We start from the raw sequence: 16,041 nt of genomic DNA, 5'->3' as shown, positions 1-16,041 counted from the left end.
CACATGATTCTCCTTATGCTGCTGAGAATATAGCCCAGAAGAAGCGGATAGTATAGCTTTTATTTTGGAAAGAGCCATTTCTCTGTAATAAACTCTCTTTTCCAAAGATGAGTGATTCCTCAATCAGATACAGGGCTTTCAATATCGCTAGCCCGACGTCCTGGAGCTAGAGATTTTTCCAGTCGGGCTACCAAAATCTATCTCTTCCCTGCCCGTCGGGCTATTGTAGGAAGGAAAAATATATGTCAATGCTTTTGCATTCTTTCGGAAATGTAGCTGGGTAATTATGTCATTGGCATCGGTGAGTCACTGTCAATATGTGACATTGAAATCGCGTTTGAATTTGCGCTTGTTTTTTTGCTTTCACTTTGCAATCGTGCGAACTGTGTATAGAGAGCGACAGCACTGATCTGTGAGTGATGATAATTTGTGCACCAATTCCTCTGACATCGTCTTATTAATCGTTAGCTTACTATGCAAACATGACAAGTGAAATCTCCCGCAGCTTAAACATGTGAGAGGTTGATCGCGCAGAGAATCGCTGAGCTTATGTGAGTGAGCGTGTAAAAGCAGCAGGATATATATTTGACTACGATGACCTGGATGACTGAGAACCTTCACAGACAGATATATATTTTAGTTCTGCTGAGCCAAATAAGACAGGTCAGGGTGAAGAAGTGACAGCCAAAGAAAAGCTTACCACAAAACGGAAAAGTTATGACAAATCAGACTATAAGGCAAGAAGAAAGTGCAGCTTTATGGTTTCATGGACAAAAGAATTTCTGTGGCTGCAATATGACGAGCTATATAACCAGGGCTGCACATAAGTGGTCCGCAGGTGCGCATTCGCTGTCAAAATAAAAAACACGCACAAGGGTTAGGGTTAAATTTAAAAACTGTACTTTTGAGTTAAAATATATATTTATAATTTTAATAAATGACAAATTAAAAAGGCATGAACATTTTTTTGTATCGAAAAAATATCGAACCGTGACACCAAAGTATCGAACCGAACCGAACCGTGAATTTTGTGTATCGTTGCACCCCTAATATATATATATATATATATATATATATATATACATAACATTCTGTAACTTCTGTCGGTGCTGTGCTTTTGGAAACCTAATTTCCCAGAGGAACCCACCCGAAGGATTAATAAAGTTCTATCTTATCTTATCTTAAAAGTAGAATGGGAGTGTAACCCAGAGTAATTTCCTGCACTTATTTCCTGCCATTGAACGCATCACAAATGCATGACTCCAACCACATGACTTTGCTCAGCCAATCGGATGGCATGTAGGTCATAGTAAGCCTGTCCCGGCTTCCTCCCGTCAGATGCGTGGAGGCAAGCCAGGTGACAGAGCTGTTGCAGGTGTTTATTGGCAAACATTTGCTTTTCCCGTTTTAATGCATTTTTTTAACACCAACTAACTTATGCAACTTAGGTGCTGATTACTGTGAGCCAGAGCCATAGTGTTGTTGTGCACTGAACAGAACGGAATTGGTGAGTTTGAACTTTTAATTGACTGTTTGTATTGCTACCAGCTGACCCTAATCGGCTGCTGCCGGTCCAAACAATTTGATTTTGATTTGACTGATAGTTGTTGAATAACAAATGTTGTGGAGCTACATAGTATGTATGTATGTGTGTAAATAATCATTCTGTACATTTGATAATCTTTAATCCTACAACTGTTTACAACTTGCATAGTTCCCATTTCTGTATAGCTGTATATCCCAGATTCTGTAAAGTTATTTATTTCATATTCTGTATAGTTTTTCATATTTATATCCTGTTCATAGCGTGTACTCACTACAGCCTGTACATACTTATAGTTATAGAATATTCACAACATACTTCATACCGTGTACATTATAACATACCATAATAGACCCATTTCGGTAATATACTCACACATCTATATTATTGCTAATATATATTGTAATATATCTATATCACTAAAGCACTTCTGGATGGATGCAAACTGCATTTCGTTGCCCTGTACCTGTGCATGTGCAATGACAATAAAGTTGAATTCTATTCTATTCTATGTAGCAGTTGAAATGTTTTCAGTTAAATCCTTATTGGTTAGGAATATTATATTTAACCAATATATTGTTTGTTTATTTATTTATAAATTGTGTACACAGGAACAAGAATAACTTAATGTATTTAGCTTAATTGGCTGACATTTTTGTATTATTCTTGTGATTTCTTATTGGCCTTGTTTATTTAATGCAGGCCAGGTGAACCTTGTTAGGGTATGAAAGAGGATGGCGAGCCAATGAACGGCTAGGAGCAGGACACATTCTGCAATTGACGCTTCCACCGGTTGGGTAGGAAGCTATCAAAGACAACGCTCTGTCCCATTTTCCAAATACACTGATTTCCGCAATCATACACACCATTCCCTTCATTTATGGACAATAGCGCTTGGACATCTCTCATGGACATTCAGATTAAACTCATGGACTTCAGTGTGGATCAGTGGATTTGATATTAACATGTGGTGTTTATGGGGGAACTGTTTTTTTTTTGAGAACCTGTGTTGCTTGGTATAAGCCAGACAAATCTGTTTAGTTGTCTTTGTGTACCCTCACTGGGTTTTTGATTAATTGGATAGCTGCAGCAGGAGTGATTATTTAAGTTTTTCTTTTCTTGTTATTCTTTTTTGGGGTTTGGTTAAATACATGGTACCTGCAAAACTATTTTTTGTGTTGTGTGTATTTATTAATTACTGCCCATCAGCTCCAGTGGTGTCCCTAAATCTTCTGATTAATAATAACCATAAAATTACACTCAATCCCTAGCCTGTATTAATTCATTAGCGCTACATCAGTGTTACAGGAGGCAGAGCCTTCAGTTTTCAGGCCCCTCTTCTGTGGAACCAGCTTCCAGTTTGTCTTCCTTCTCTCACCCCAACCAATCACAGCAGATGGCCCCGCCCCTCCCTGAGCCTGGTTCTGCCGGAGGTTTCTTCCTGTTAAAAGGGAGTTTTTCCTTCCCACTGTCGCCAAAGTGCTGCTCATAGGGGATCATATGATTGTTGGGTTTTCTCTGTATGTATTATTGTAGGGTCGACCTCACAATATAAAGCGCCTTGCGGCGACTGTTGTTGGTGCTATATAAATAAAATTGACTTTAATTGAATCTAAGAAAGGAAAAAACCGCCGGCCTTAGTGAGCATGAGGCCATAAAGATTTTGATGAAGGTATTTTAGGGAAAAGTCCCAGAGTGACCAGCACTTTAACTGTGAGGCGAATGTACAGGACGGTCTGCATGTACAGTATTTTCTTGTTTTTCTATAATTACAGTACTGTGCAAATTCATGAGCTGGACATCATTTTTTCTCTCGCAGCCTCTATTGATCACATAAGTATTACAGGAAAAAACAAAAGTGGTACCAATGTGTCAATATATACGAGCCTAAACGGATTTAAGAGCCAGCAGTCTTCAGTCAGATTTGCTGGTTATGAACAATCAATCTTCACGAAACGATTAGGTATTGATTTTTATTTGACTCATTCTCCTTTACAGTAACTGCATCAAATCAATCAAGTCAAACAGACAATAACTTGCACACATGTAGTAAAACTTCAGTTATGGAGAAAAATTAGGTTTCTCTTTCAGCTTCCATCAGAACAAAACACAAAGGATCATCGTTCAGTTGTAGGCTGACGCTCACACACGAATCACTATGAAAATATTACAGCCGTTAAAAAGCACAGCTGCTCTTTATACCTCAGCACGAGACAGACACGCACGCACAGACGCACGCACGCACAGACACACGCACAGACATGCACACACACACACACACAGACATACACGCACGCACAGACACACACACAGACGCACGCACAGACACGCACACACAGACATGCACAGACATACACACACGCACAGACACACACACACGCACGCACACACACATGCACAGACACACACACACACGCACGCACAGACACACACGCACGCACGCACAGACATACACGCACGCACAGACATACACACACGCACGCACGCACAGACGCACGCACAGACGCACGCACAGACACACAGACACGCACGCACAGACATACACACACAGACATACACACACGCACGCACAGACACACAGATGCACGCACAGACACACACACGCACGCACAGACACACACGCACGCACAGACATACACACACAGACATACACGCACGCACACACACACGCACAGACACACAGACGCACGCACAGACACACAGACGCACGCATGCACAGACGCACGCACAGACACACAGACGCACGCACGCACAGACACACGCACAGACACACAGACGCACGCACGCACGCACAGACACACAGACGCACGCACAGACACACAGACGCACGCACGCACAGACACACGCACGCACGCACAGACGCACGCACAGACACACAGACACGCACGCACGCACAGACACACACGCACGCACGCACAGACGCACGCACAGACACACAGACGCACGCACAGACACACACGCACGCACGCACAGACACGCACGCACAGACATACACACACGCACGCACAGACGCACGCACAGACACACACGCACGCACGCACAGACGCACGCACAGACACACAGACGCACGCACGCACAGACGCACGCACGCACAGACACACAGACGCACGCACGCACAGACACACAGATGCACGCACGCACAGACGCACGCACGCACAGACACAGACACAGACGCACGCACGCACAGACGCACGCACAGACACACAGACGCACGCACGCACAGACACACGCACAGACACACACACACACGCACAGACATGCACACACAGACATACACACACGCACGCACAGACGCACGCACGCACAGACGCACGCACGCACAGACACACAGACGCACGCACAGACACACAGATGCACGCACAGACACACACGCACGCACGCACAGACGCACGCACAGACACACAGACGCACGCACGCACAGACGCACGCACAGACACACACACGCACAGACATACACGCACAGACATACACACACGCACGCACAGACACGCACGCACAGACATACACACACGCACGCACGCACAGACGCACACACAGACGCACGCACAGACGCACGCACGCACAGACACACACGCACAGACACGCACGCACGCACAGACACGCACGCACGCACAGACACACACGCACGCACAGACACACGCACACACGCACACACGCACAGACGCACGCACGCACAGACACACGCACGCACGCACACACGCACAGACGCACGCACGCACAGACACGCACGCACGCACACACGCACAGACGCACGCACGCACAGACACACACACAGACGCACGCACGCACGCACAGACACACAGACGCACGCACAGACACACAGACGCACGCATGCACAGACGCACAGAGACGCACGCACGCACGCACAGACACACAGACGCACGCACGCACAGACGCACGCACAGACACACAGACGCACGCACGCACAGACACACACGCACGCACGCACAGACACACACGCACGCACAGACGCACGCACAGACATACACACGCACGCACAGACATACACACACGCACGCACAGACGCACGCACAGACACACAGACGCACGCACGCACAGACACACGCACAGACACACACACACACACACAGACATACACACACGCACGCACAGACACGCACGCACAGACATACACACACGCACGCACGCACAGACGCACACACAGACACACAGACGCACGCACAGACACACAGACGCACGCACGCACAGACACGCACGCACGCACAGACACGCACGCACGCACAGACACACGCACGCACGCACACACGCACAGACGCACGCACGCACAGACACACACACAGACGCACGCACGCACGCACAGACACACAGACGCACGCATGCACAGACACACAGACGCACGCACGCACAGACACGCACGCACAGACACGCACGCACAGACATACACACACGCACGCACGCACAGACGCACACACAGACACACAGACGCACGCACAGACACGCACGCACGCACAGACGCACGCACGCACAGACGCACGCACGCACAGACACACGCACAGACGCACGCACGCACAGACACACACACAGACGCACGCACGCACGCACAGACACACAGACGCACGCACAGACACACAGACGCACGCACAGACACACAGACGCACGCACAGACACGCACGCACGCACAGACACGCACGCACGCACAGACACACACGCACGCACAGACGCACGCACGCACAGACACACGCACAGACGCACGCACGCACAGACGCACGCACGCACAGACACACAGACGCACGCACGCACGCACGCACAGACGCACGCACGCACAGACACACAGACGCACGCACGCACAGACACACAGACGCACGCACGCACAGACACGCACGCACGCACACACGCACGCACGCACGCACAGACGCACGCACAGACATACACACACGCACGCACGCACAGACGCACGCACAGACACACAGACGCACGCACAGACAAACAGACGCACGCACAGACACGCACGCACGCACAGACACGCACGCACAGACATACACACACGCACGCACTTACAGACGCACACACAGACACACAGACGCACGCACGCACAGACATACACACACAGACATACACACACGCACGCACAGACATACACACGCACACACGCACGCACAGACATACACACACGCACGCACGCACAGACGCACGCACAGACACGCACGCACGCACAGACACGCACGCACGCACAGACACGCACGCACGCACAGACACACAGACGCACGCACGCACAGACACGCACGCACAGACGCACGCACAGACATACACACACGCACGCACGCACAGACGCACGCACAGACACACAGACGCACGCACAGACACGCACGCACGCACAGACACGCACGCACAGACATACACACACGCACGCACGCACAGACGCACGCACAGACACACAGACGCACGCACGCACAGACACACAGACGCACGCACAGACACGCACGCACGCCCAGACACGCACGCACAGACATACACACACGCACGCACGCACAGACGCACGCACAGACACACAGACGCACGCACGCACAGACACACACGCACGCACGCACAGACGCACGCACAGACACACACGCACGCACGCACAGACGCACGCACAGACATACACACGCACGCACAGACATACACACACGCACGCACAGACACACAGACGCACGCACAGACACACAGACGCACGCACAGACACACAGACGCACGCACAGACACACACGCACGAACGCACAGACACGCACGCACAGACATACACACGCACGCACGCACAGACGCACGCACAGACACACAGACGCACGCACGCACAGACACACACGCACGCACGCACAGACGCACGCACAGACACACAGACGCACGCACGCACAGACACACACACACGCACAGACATACACACACAGACATACACACACGCACGCACAGACATACACACGCACACACGCACGCACAGACATACACACACGCACGCACGCACAGACGCACGCACAGACACGCACGCACGCACAGACACACACGCACGCACAGACACACGCACGCACGCACACACGCACAGACGCACGCACGCACAGACACACACGCACAGACACACACACGCACGCACAGACACACACACGCACGCACAGACGCACGCACAGACACAGAGTTTAAATTACAGGCCAACATTTCTTTAAATTAATTGCTGTACACATCTGGTGATATAATCAGACAATAAATAAAGAGTAAAGGAACACCATGGCTTCTTCCTCGTCACTTTTCACACAGATTAAGACTTTATGTTGCTCCTGAATGTCTGACGTTTATTAAACAGGAAGAAACTTTCACATTCGTGTGGGAGCAGTGACTCTTCCCTCACACATCTGCATCTGTGACCACTGTGCAGTGACTGAACTCAGCAATGCTACAAGTGCTTAGCGGGTCTGATGTGAAGTTTTCACGAGCATCGCGTCGTGTCGCCGCTGCTATGTTCCTCCTGACTGATGCTTCTCACTGAGAGGTTTCATTGCAGACTGGTCATACGGTTTTTACAACGCAGATATGTTCCTGCAGCTTCTTTCTTTACTCTGAGAGCAAAATTCATTGTTAGCTCTTCATAATTTACAGTTTGACAAATGCTAGTCAATCAGGGATTATCCCGGTTTAAAAATCTGAAAGTGATACAGTTTACAAAACAGAAACAGTTTAGAACAAGTCAAGCATATAACAGGTTATTAAATCACCAAATGCTGTTATTAGTCTTGAATTCTCTTTATCCACCGTACTGGTTTCAGCTGCTTTTACCTGTGATGTGAGTGGAGCTCTGTTGTCTGTAGCAGACATGGCAGCCGTGCAGCTGGAGTGCAGGGAACGGCTACACTTGCCAGCTGTGCCAAACTGCTTCTTTAAAGGAGCAGTTCTCCTAAACGTTGGTTGAGTCTTGGCTGAACTCTCCGCACACACGTTTCTACACAGAGACCCTTTAAAATGATCAGCGCTGAGAAGCCTTTTTTCAAACTGTCGAGCTATTCCTGTGGCGTTGGTGATGAACACCATGATGCTGTATGTGAACGCAGCCTTAGCTCTCGTGTTAGCAATGGAAGCTGCTCTGCACTTGGAACAACGCAGACTACTTTGCTAGTATGCACGAAGACGCCAGCATTACATTGCAGTGGGAACTCATTTTGCATTGGCAGCATGAGCCAGGATTCCCCAAACGCAGCGGGATGAAAGAGCAGATGTGTGAATACGTCGTTTCTGCTACAGCTGCTGATGGCAGTTGGTACATCAGTTTAATCTTAGACAGGGGCAACATCACAGTCAATCAGTGGAACAGTTTTCAGACCACACACACACTGTGTGTGTCTTAAATGTAGTCAACACCTGAGATACAGAGCATAAGTTCTTGCATGCTGTTTTTATTATTTTTGCTTGTAACAATAAAGGCTTATAAATAAATACAAATAAAAGTGGAAGACATTTCTGATCGCTGAGAACGTCTGAACAACAAACTGCTGCTGGACCAGAATTAAGAAGCTACTTTGTGATTGTCGGTATTGCAGGTCGTGATGTTGCTGCAGAGACACCGCTGTCCTCAGTGTGCTACATATGGAGACGACAGTGGGGGGATGCATTGTACGGGGGCATCGGGAGGGTGTGACGAAGACTACGAGGTGTGGCGTAAACGTTCTACCTCAGCTGGTGACGTGGCAGCGGCAGGACACGGGACGCCAACTCCATGAAAGCTCCAATAACACTACGCTGTTGTTCTGATCGGGAGCTCCGTGGTTACAAACCCACAGTCTCATGAAACTTTGAGAAACTCCACTGCAGAACAAAAAGTGTTCACATGTGTTTACATAAAGCCATGTTTTTAATGATGTCGTTTATTGTAAAGTTAGAGTAAAACAGTATCTGATGCCTTTCTTTGCCCCATTCAAGGGGAAATCTTTGGACTTACTGTAAATGGAGGTGGTCAGTCTACTGTAACTAATCTTTTGGCCCTATCCAAATGTAATACTACAAAAACATCGGCGTGTTTAAAACTGATTGTAATTTCACGCTTTGAGCAAAAACATTTACACCTATAGCCAGAATGCTACTGCGTGCTAACGCCACAACTCAATAGATCAAATTCTAAGTTCTCACTAAAATCAATCAAACGTCATTTTTAATAGAGAACCGCCGTCTTATGATCCTGATGCGTTTCCTGAGACTGGGTGGGTGATATTTGAGCGTGCTTAATGTTGAGCGAACACACGCTGCCAAACGTTGTCACCTGGGGCAGAGAGCCGAGGCGCTCTCTGCTGACGGGCGGAAAGTTCCAGTATTTGGAGGAAGGGTGGGGGTGGGGCGGCGGTGCCACTGCAGTCCGAGTGTGTACATCATCAGGTTAAGAGGGTCTGCTTGGGCCGTCATTCTTGCAGGAGCGTCTCCCTCCAGTCAAAGCTGTGGTTTGGCCCATGTGTGAGGGGGAGGATGGGAGGGTCCGCTAACTGCCACACCCCCGTGTCCCCCTGCTCCTCGCAGGAGCAAAAGCCCAGGTAAGGGATCTGAGGAGCAAGCAGAGCAAAGGAAACGTGACTCGGAGAGTAGATTAAAGATGACGGCGGTCCGACACAAAAACTTTGTAACATTTTCATTATTGTTTCCTGGATTTTCCCGTGTTTCCAAATGTAGCGCTCCTCATTTAACCTCCAACAGGAAGGAAGCCACGACTTCATAGATATTATGTTACAAGACTTTGTTTTATGTGTACTCACACTAACAGAGCACGTGACGTGAATGTGGGAAATACAAGGATAATAATCTTTGTATCATTTCTTTGTATTTAAATCAAATCAAATCAAATCACTTTTTATTGTCACATCACATGTGCAGGCACACTGGCACAGCACATGCGAGTGAAATTCTTGTGTGCGAGCCCCACAAGCAACAGAGATGTGCAAACACAACAACACAAACGAGCAAAATACAAGAATGGCCAACCTGAAACTAATAAATATATGTACAATATATAATAGTGTATGCATTTCTGGATGTGTATACTAAATATTTTCAAATTTATTTAACAAAAACACACATTACTGTTTCATTAATTATTTATAAAGAATATTTTTTGATCCTTTTAAGTTTCCACTTTAGTGCAAACTGATTTATTTATTTCCTATTTTTTGACATCATCAGCTGTTTTATACTTCACAGTGTCATCCAGCAGAGCGCAGCACAGTCAGTGTGAGTATGAGAAGCAGTTAATGACCCTCAGTGAACATCAACAGGAACATGAACTGCAGCGTGGACAGATCCTGTACTGTGATGGCACAAAGCTACGGCAGCGTTTAGTTTACCGTTGCTAAAAACACATAAAACTGCTCTTTTGTTCCGTTTAATTGAAAAGAGAAACCAAAGTAAAACCAGAGGGAAACACACGCACTTCACTTTTTGACTTTGCGTTATCTGTTGTCATTTGGGCATTTCCAATCTTCCGCAGCCATGTTTGGTTTGACTGTTTCACATTAACACCCTGGATAAACACTAAAGCCTCAGTGACGTGAGACACATCAACTCATTTCCCCCCAATGAGCCACCCAGAGAACAAACGTTATCTAAAGAGGAAGTTTAGTCTGGTAGGAACCCAAAGACATGATGGTAGAAACTGTGCACATGAGAGCTTCCAGTCGCTTCCCTGCTTTTCAAGTCGGGTCAGAGAGCTGAGCATGAGCGAGCTGGGCACTAAAAATAATTTAGAGTAAATGCACATGTTCCTTATTTAAACTGAAACCATGTTAGACAGTAGGGCTCGTGTTGGTTCATCACATGATTTCAGAAATGTCCCGTTCACAGTTTGTTATTGTCTGATCCTCCAAAACCCGTCAAAGAAATACAGCTTTGACTGTGTTTCCCTCTATACAGTGAACGCACTCCTGTTTTTGCACAAATGGGCTGGAGGAGAGGAGGCTGGGAAGCCAGACGGAAGCAGTGACGGATGGGCAGAAAGGTGGAATGTAACAAAGACAATAAAACAGATGCACCACATGAAAAGAGGTGTGTGAGCGGACCTTTCGGACGACTTGGATGAAGTCCTTGGCGCTCTGTGGGCTGCGGCCCTGCAGCTGGCGCGTGCAGGCCTCTAAGGAAGAAGCGTGGGCTACAATCAGCACGTTGTTTCCTACGGAGAGTGGAAACCCAGGCGGGATGCACAAAGACATGAACATGCTGATCTTTAAACGTTCCACATCTGCAGCAGCTCTGCTGTGTGTCTCTTACCACTGTTTTTGCAGTCTGACAGGATGTCTTTGGTTACTTGATAGCTCCGACTCATGTAGTTCTCGTAGGACTCGGACACAGTGAGCTTGCTGACTGGGATCAGAGGTCTGCATTGAGATAAATAATTAGTGAAACATGTTAGGCAGTGGTAAGTGTCTTCTTTGTGCCTTTGAGTGGGCGTGGACTGCAGTTTGGGAGATGGCGTAAGACTCGCTCTGGACCCTTCAGTCCATCAGAACTACAGAGGAGATCTCTGCAGGCCAGGCGGACATACACAGGGTTCCTGCTGGCGTGTTACAAACCCTGCTGCTCCTGCTTCAACCCCCCAAAAGTTGGGACTCAGTGTAAAATCCGTAAAAGCAGAATGTAACGATTAGCAAACCTCTTAATCCTGTACAGTATTTTAATCACAACAGAAGTCAAATGCTTACACTAAGACATTTTCTATTTTATGGAAAATATTAGCTCATTTTATCCCAAAAGACGGCCTTGTAGGTTTACAGTTGTGCCATACTCCTTCCATTTCTGGATGATGGCTTGAACAGTGCTCCGTGGATGTTCAAGGCTTGGGAAATCTTTGTGTAGCCTAAGCCTGCTTTAAATGTCTCAATAACTTTATCCCTGACCTGTCTGCTGTGTTCTTTGGACTTCATGGTGTTGTTGCTCCCAATGTTCTCTCAGACAACCTCTGAGGCCGTCACAGAGCAGCTGTATCTGTACTGACATTAGATTACACACAGGTGCATGTTGCAGGTTCATGTTTGTGGCTGTAATGTGACAAAATGTGGGAAAGTTCAAGGGGCCCAATACTTTTGCAAGCCGCTGTATATCATCTACAGAAAGATTCAGAGAATCTGGAGCAGCGGCTGTGCACAAGGCTGAATATCACGAATGCAAACAGTCACGACTCTGTGCACGGGTTCAAGAACACTTCCAGAACACAGCCCGCTGTGCCACGCGGGCAGGTTAAAGCTGTGCACACATCATCTCTGGACCCAAGCTCATTCAACATGGACCGACGGAAGATGGAAAACTGCTCTGTGATCAGACAGATCAAACATTTGTAATGTCCTGTGGACTAAAGAGCAGCGGCTGGCTTTTTATCACGTAGTTCAAAAGTCTCCACCTCTGATGGGATGAAGGAGATGGTGGAACGACACAGCAACATGTGCTGCCATCCCGACCGTGTCCTTTCCAGGGGAGAACGGTCCATATTTCTGTGAAACCACACAGAGTTACGACAGTGCGGCTTCACAGTACAAGTGTTGAACTGGCCTGCAGACCACCAGCGGAAACATTGAGAACATGGTAAATGGACTGATTCTTATACAGCGCTTTTCTACTCTCCCGGAGTACTCAAAGCGCTCTATACAACACGCCACATTCACCCAGTCACACCCATTCTCACAAGCACTACCTCTGTACTTAGTGCTTTCTAACTACACTCATACACATTCATACTCCGATGGATGCATCGGAAAGCAACTTGGGGTTAGTATCTTGCCCAAGGATACTTGGCATGCAGACTGGAGGAGCCTGGGATCGAACCTCCAACCTTCCGATCAGTAGGTAACCTGCTCTACCTCCTGAGCTACAGCCACCCACATCATGAAACAAAGAAGACGACACGACCGAGGAGAGTCGAGCAGCTACGATCCTCTGTGAGACCACAGCGGGACAACCTTGGCCACAGGTCCAGCAGCTGCTCTCCTCACGTCCAAACATTTATGGACTGTTGTTAGAAGAGTTGCTGCCATTAAATAAAATATGAGCTAATATTATTCTTCAAATGGTCCTTTCTCTTTTTTAACATCTGATATATTTTCTGCGCTCTACTGTGAGTGAAATACAGTTCATGGTAAATGGACTGATTCTGATACAGAGCTTCTCTCTCGCCTCATACAACACAACTTGGCGTTAGTATATTTGTAGATTAGAGGGATGCAGACTGGCAGGGATCGAACCACCAACCTTCCCATCATCACATGACCAGCATTCATACCATTGCTTTCTGTGTGGATTTATATTTACAGTTGTATAGATACGTCTTAGTTTCTCTCCGTATTAGAGGTGTGAAGTATGCAACTCTAACACAGCACAGTTAGCATCCAAAGTCCCCACACAAGCAAAAGCTGCTGCTCGGCAGTCATCACCTGTAAGTTGTGTCAACGCTGAAGTGTGCAACAGCCAGGTCGGTGGGAGGTATCCACGCAGGCATCGAGCTCCCAGACACCCACTTGGTCCATTCGAAAAGCCCCGGCTCCACTCGCACCTTCAGCTTGCTGTCCTGCTGTAAACCTGTTTGCACAAACCAAATGTCGTAGATAAAAAAGAAACGCACTATCTCGATGTGTCGGCGCGACCGCTGGTGCACAGGCCGGACCCGTTTTTACCTTTCAGGATGTTCTGTGCAGTCTGAACACATCGCAGAGCGGGAGAGCAGTACACAAAGTCTATGGCTGTGTTGCTCTCTAACAGGGCTTCACCTGGAGAAGAAAGCAAAGCACACGTGCAAAAACAAAAATGTCAGCCTGCTCATCAGCAGCAGGTGTTTTACACCATTCACATCTGCACCAGTCACGTACCCACAAGCCGGGCCTGGGTGGATCCAAACACAGTAATGGGAGCATCCATGTCATAGTCTCTCTGTCCTCCCCACAGAGGCAGACTGGGAGGCATGTTCAGGTTGGAACGTACGTATCTACCTGCAGAGGCGGGGAGAAAAGTACCGCTGCATGTCCAAACCTCACCGTGAGACGCACAAAGACAGTAATGAAGGTGTGTGGACGTGCTCACCTTTACTATCTGAGCAGAGGGAGAGCCAGTGTTTGCCAAAGACCACATCCATCCTCTCACCGTGGCGGCACACGAAAAGAGTCCGCTTGGGTTGCCGAGAGTGACCCCCACTGATCCGCAGGACCTGCTGAACATCCGAGTAACAGGGCGCTTGAACATTTGGACAGATGACAGCAACATTTAGTGCGCAGTTCACAGGTTGAGTACCTGCATTGGATGACAGATGAGACTAAGGGACGGCGTGTCCCCGGGACTTGTGCTATCGGGACGGCGGCTGTCCAACAGTCCATCGAACAGGCCTCTGTCTTTACTGCCCTTGTCACTGGCCTCACAGCTGAAGAACGAGTGGGAGCTGTGGTTGGTGGAAAAACACTGTCACTGTAAATCTGGTGCTACGCGAATAAAATGGAATTGAACTGAGCTGAGAGACGTGTGTGATGTGAACCTTTAAATATACTGATTGTTTCTTTGGATCCTGAGAAGTAAGGTTAACGTTGCCATATGGAAACACAGCGAGGCGGGGCGTGGTCTGTGATGCCGCTGCAGGTGAGATGGATGCACCTGGGCGGCATCTGCAATCATGCTTAAAATCTGTGCTCTGTCTGAGTCAGTGCTGTTGTAGTCGATGTGGATGTCAAGCTGTGAGCTGTAAAGCTGCAGCCGAGTTTGTGAACAGCAACCGCGTGCGGCCAATAAAGTGTGTAAGACGCTGAAAAGCACGAACATGTGGACGGGTCCGCCGTGGTTTTGTTACGCACAGATTCTTTGGTTTGGGCTAGCTGCAGACGCACTGTGCAAAGCCTACAGTCATCAGTGAAGGTGCACGCTCATAAATATTCAGCAGCAACGTTCCTCGTGTGCTACACTTACGCATGAAACACCCAGGTGTCAGATTCATCCGCCAGGCTCACATAGTTCTCAGGCAGCAGGCCGGACAGCCCGGTGGCGAGCGAGGTCCCGTACACCCAGCCCTCGCTGGTACTGTTCTGATCCACGGGAGACATAAAGACGAAATCCCCGGGAACCAGCTCCAGCTCATCGTCGTTCTGTGGCACGTAGGGGTACATCACCCTCAGGGTCTGCATCGGCCAATCACAGACAAGCAGAACATACAGACATCACTACTCAATAGCTGTCCTCAGTGTGTGCAGTTCTGGAGCATGCGGGGTTTAGTCTGAATATCAGCTACCTCGTGGTTAGCAAAACGAATGTCCCGGGAGAACAGAACAGCCAGCCAATCACATCCCAGCTTCACTTCAATGCCCTTAGCGAGTTTCTCTAGTGAGGGGAGGTGATCACTGGGGAAGTTGTAGGCTAGAGTTACATGGAGCTGCTTCTTGTGAGGCTCCACGTGGACTTCTGACAGAGACAGAGGGACAGGAGACATGTCACACAGGGACTGCTTTCAGAACAAAGGCGCGCTTTGCTTTCAATCTGAAGAAACCTGTGTCTGTTTTTTTCTTTAATGCTAAACAACC

The 16,041-nt window shown here is 48.3% G+C and overlaps 1 protein-coding gene and 1 long non-coding RNA gene across 3 annotated transcripts in view; one reads left to right on the top strand and one right to left on the bottom strand.

The window, feature by feature from the left end:
• Positions 1-1,275: 1,275 nt before the first annotated feature.
• Positions 1,276-2,710, top strand: LOC112435864 (uncharacterized). The gene is made up of 3 exons (XR_003024796.2): positions 1,276-1,375; positions 1,449-1,507; positions 2,246-2,710. It is a non-coding gene; the product is annotated as an uncharacterized LOC112435864 (long non-coding RNA).
• A 792-nt stretch (positions 2,711-3,502) lies between these two features.
• ubash3bb (ubiquitin associated and SH3 domain containing Bb) overlaps positions 3,503-16,041 on the bottom strand; it is a 52,214-nt gene continuing 39,675 nt past the window's right edge. The window contains exons 5-14 of one of the 2 annotated variants that reach the window (XM_023152392.3): positions 15,753-15,922; positions 15,434-15,642; positions 14,771-14,915; positions 14,564-14,690; positions 14,353-14,472; positions 14,161-14,253; positions 13,921-14,065; positions 11,768-11,874; positions 11,560-11,669; positions 3,503-10,053 (exon numbers count right to left, since the gene is read on the bottom strand). In XM_023152392.3, coding sequence (XP_023008160.1) covers positions 9,916-10,053; positions 11,560-11,669; positions 11,768-11,874; positions 13,921-14,065; positions 14,161-14,253; positions 14,353-14,472; positions 14,564-14,690; positions 14,771-14,915; positions 15,434-15,642; positions 15,753-15,922 — 1,364 coding nt within the window. In that variant the 3' untranslated portion in view covers positions 3,503-9,915. The remainder of the gene's footprint in view (positions 10,054-11,559; positions 11,670-11,767; positions 11,875-13,920; positions 14,066-14,160; positions 14,254-14,352; positions 14,473-14,563; positions 14,691-14,770; positions 14,916-15,433; positions 15,643-15,752; positions 15,923-16,041) is intronic. The other variant, XM_004537925.4, reaches the window with a different exon arrangement.

This window comes from Maylandia zebra, linkage group LG14 (genome assembly GCF_041146795.1).
Source record: "Maylandia zebra isolate NMK-2024a linkage group LG14, Mzebra_GT3a, whole genome shotgun sequence".
NCBI classification, from domain to species: Eukaryota; Metazoa; Chordata; class Actinopteri; order Cichliformes; family Cichlidae; genus Maylandia; species Maylandia zebra.
Note: the sequence above shows the minus strand (reverse complement) of the source record. Positions and strands in the feature narration are given on the sequence as shown.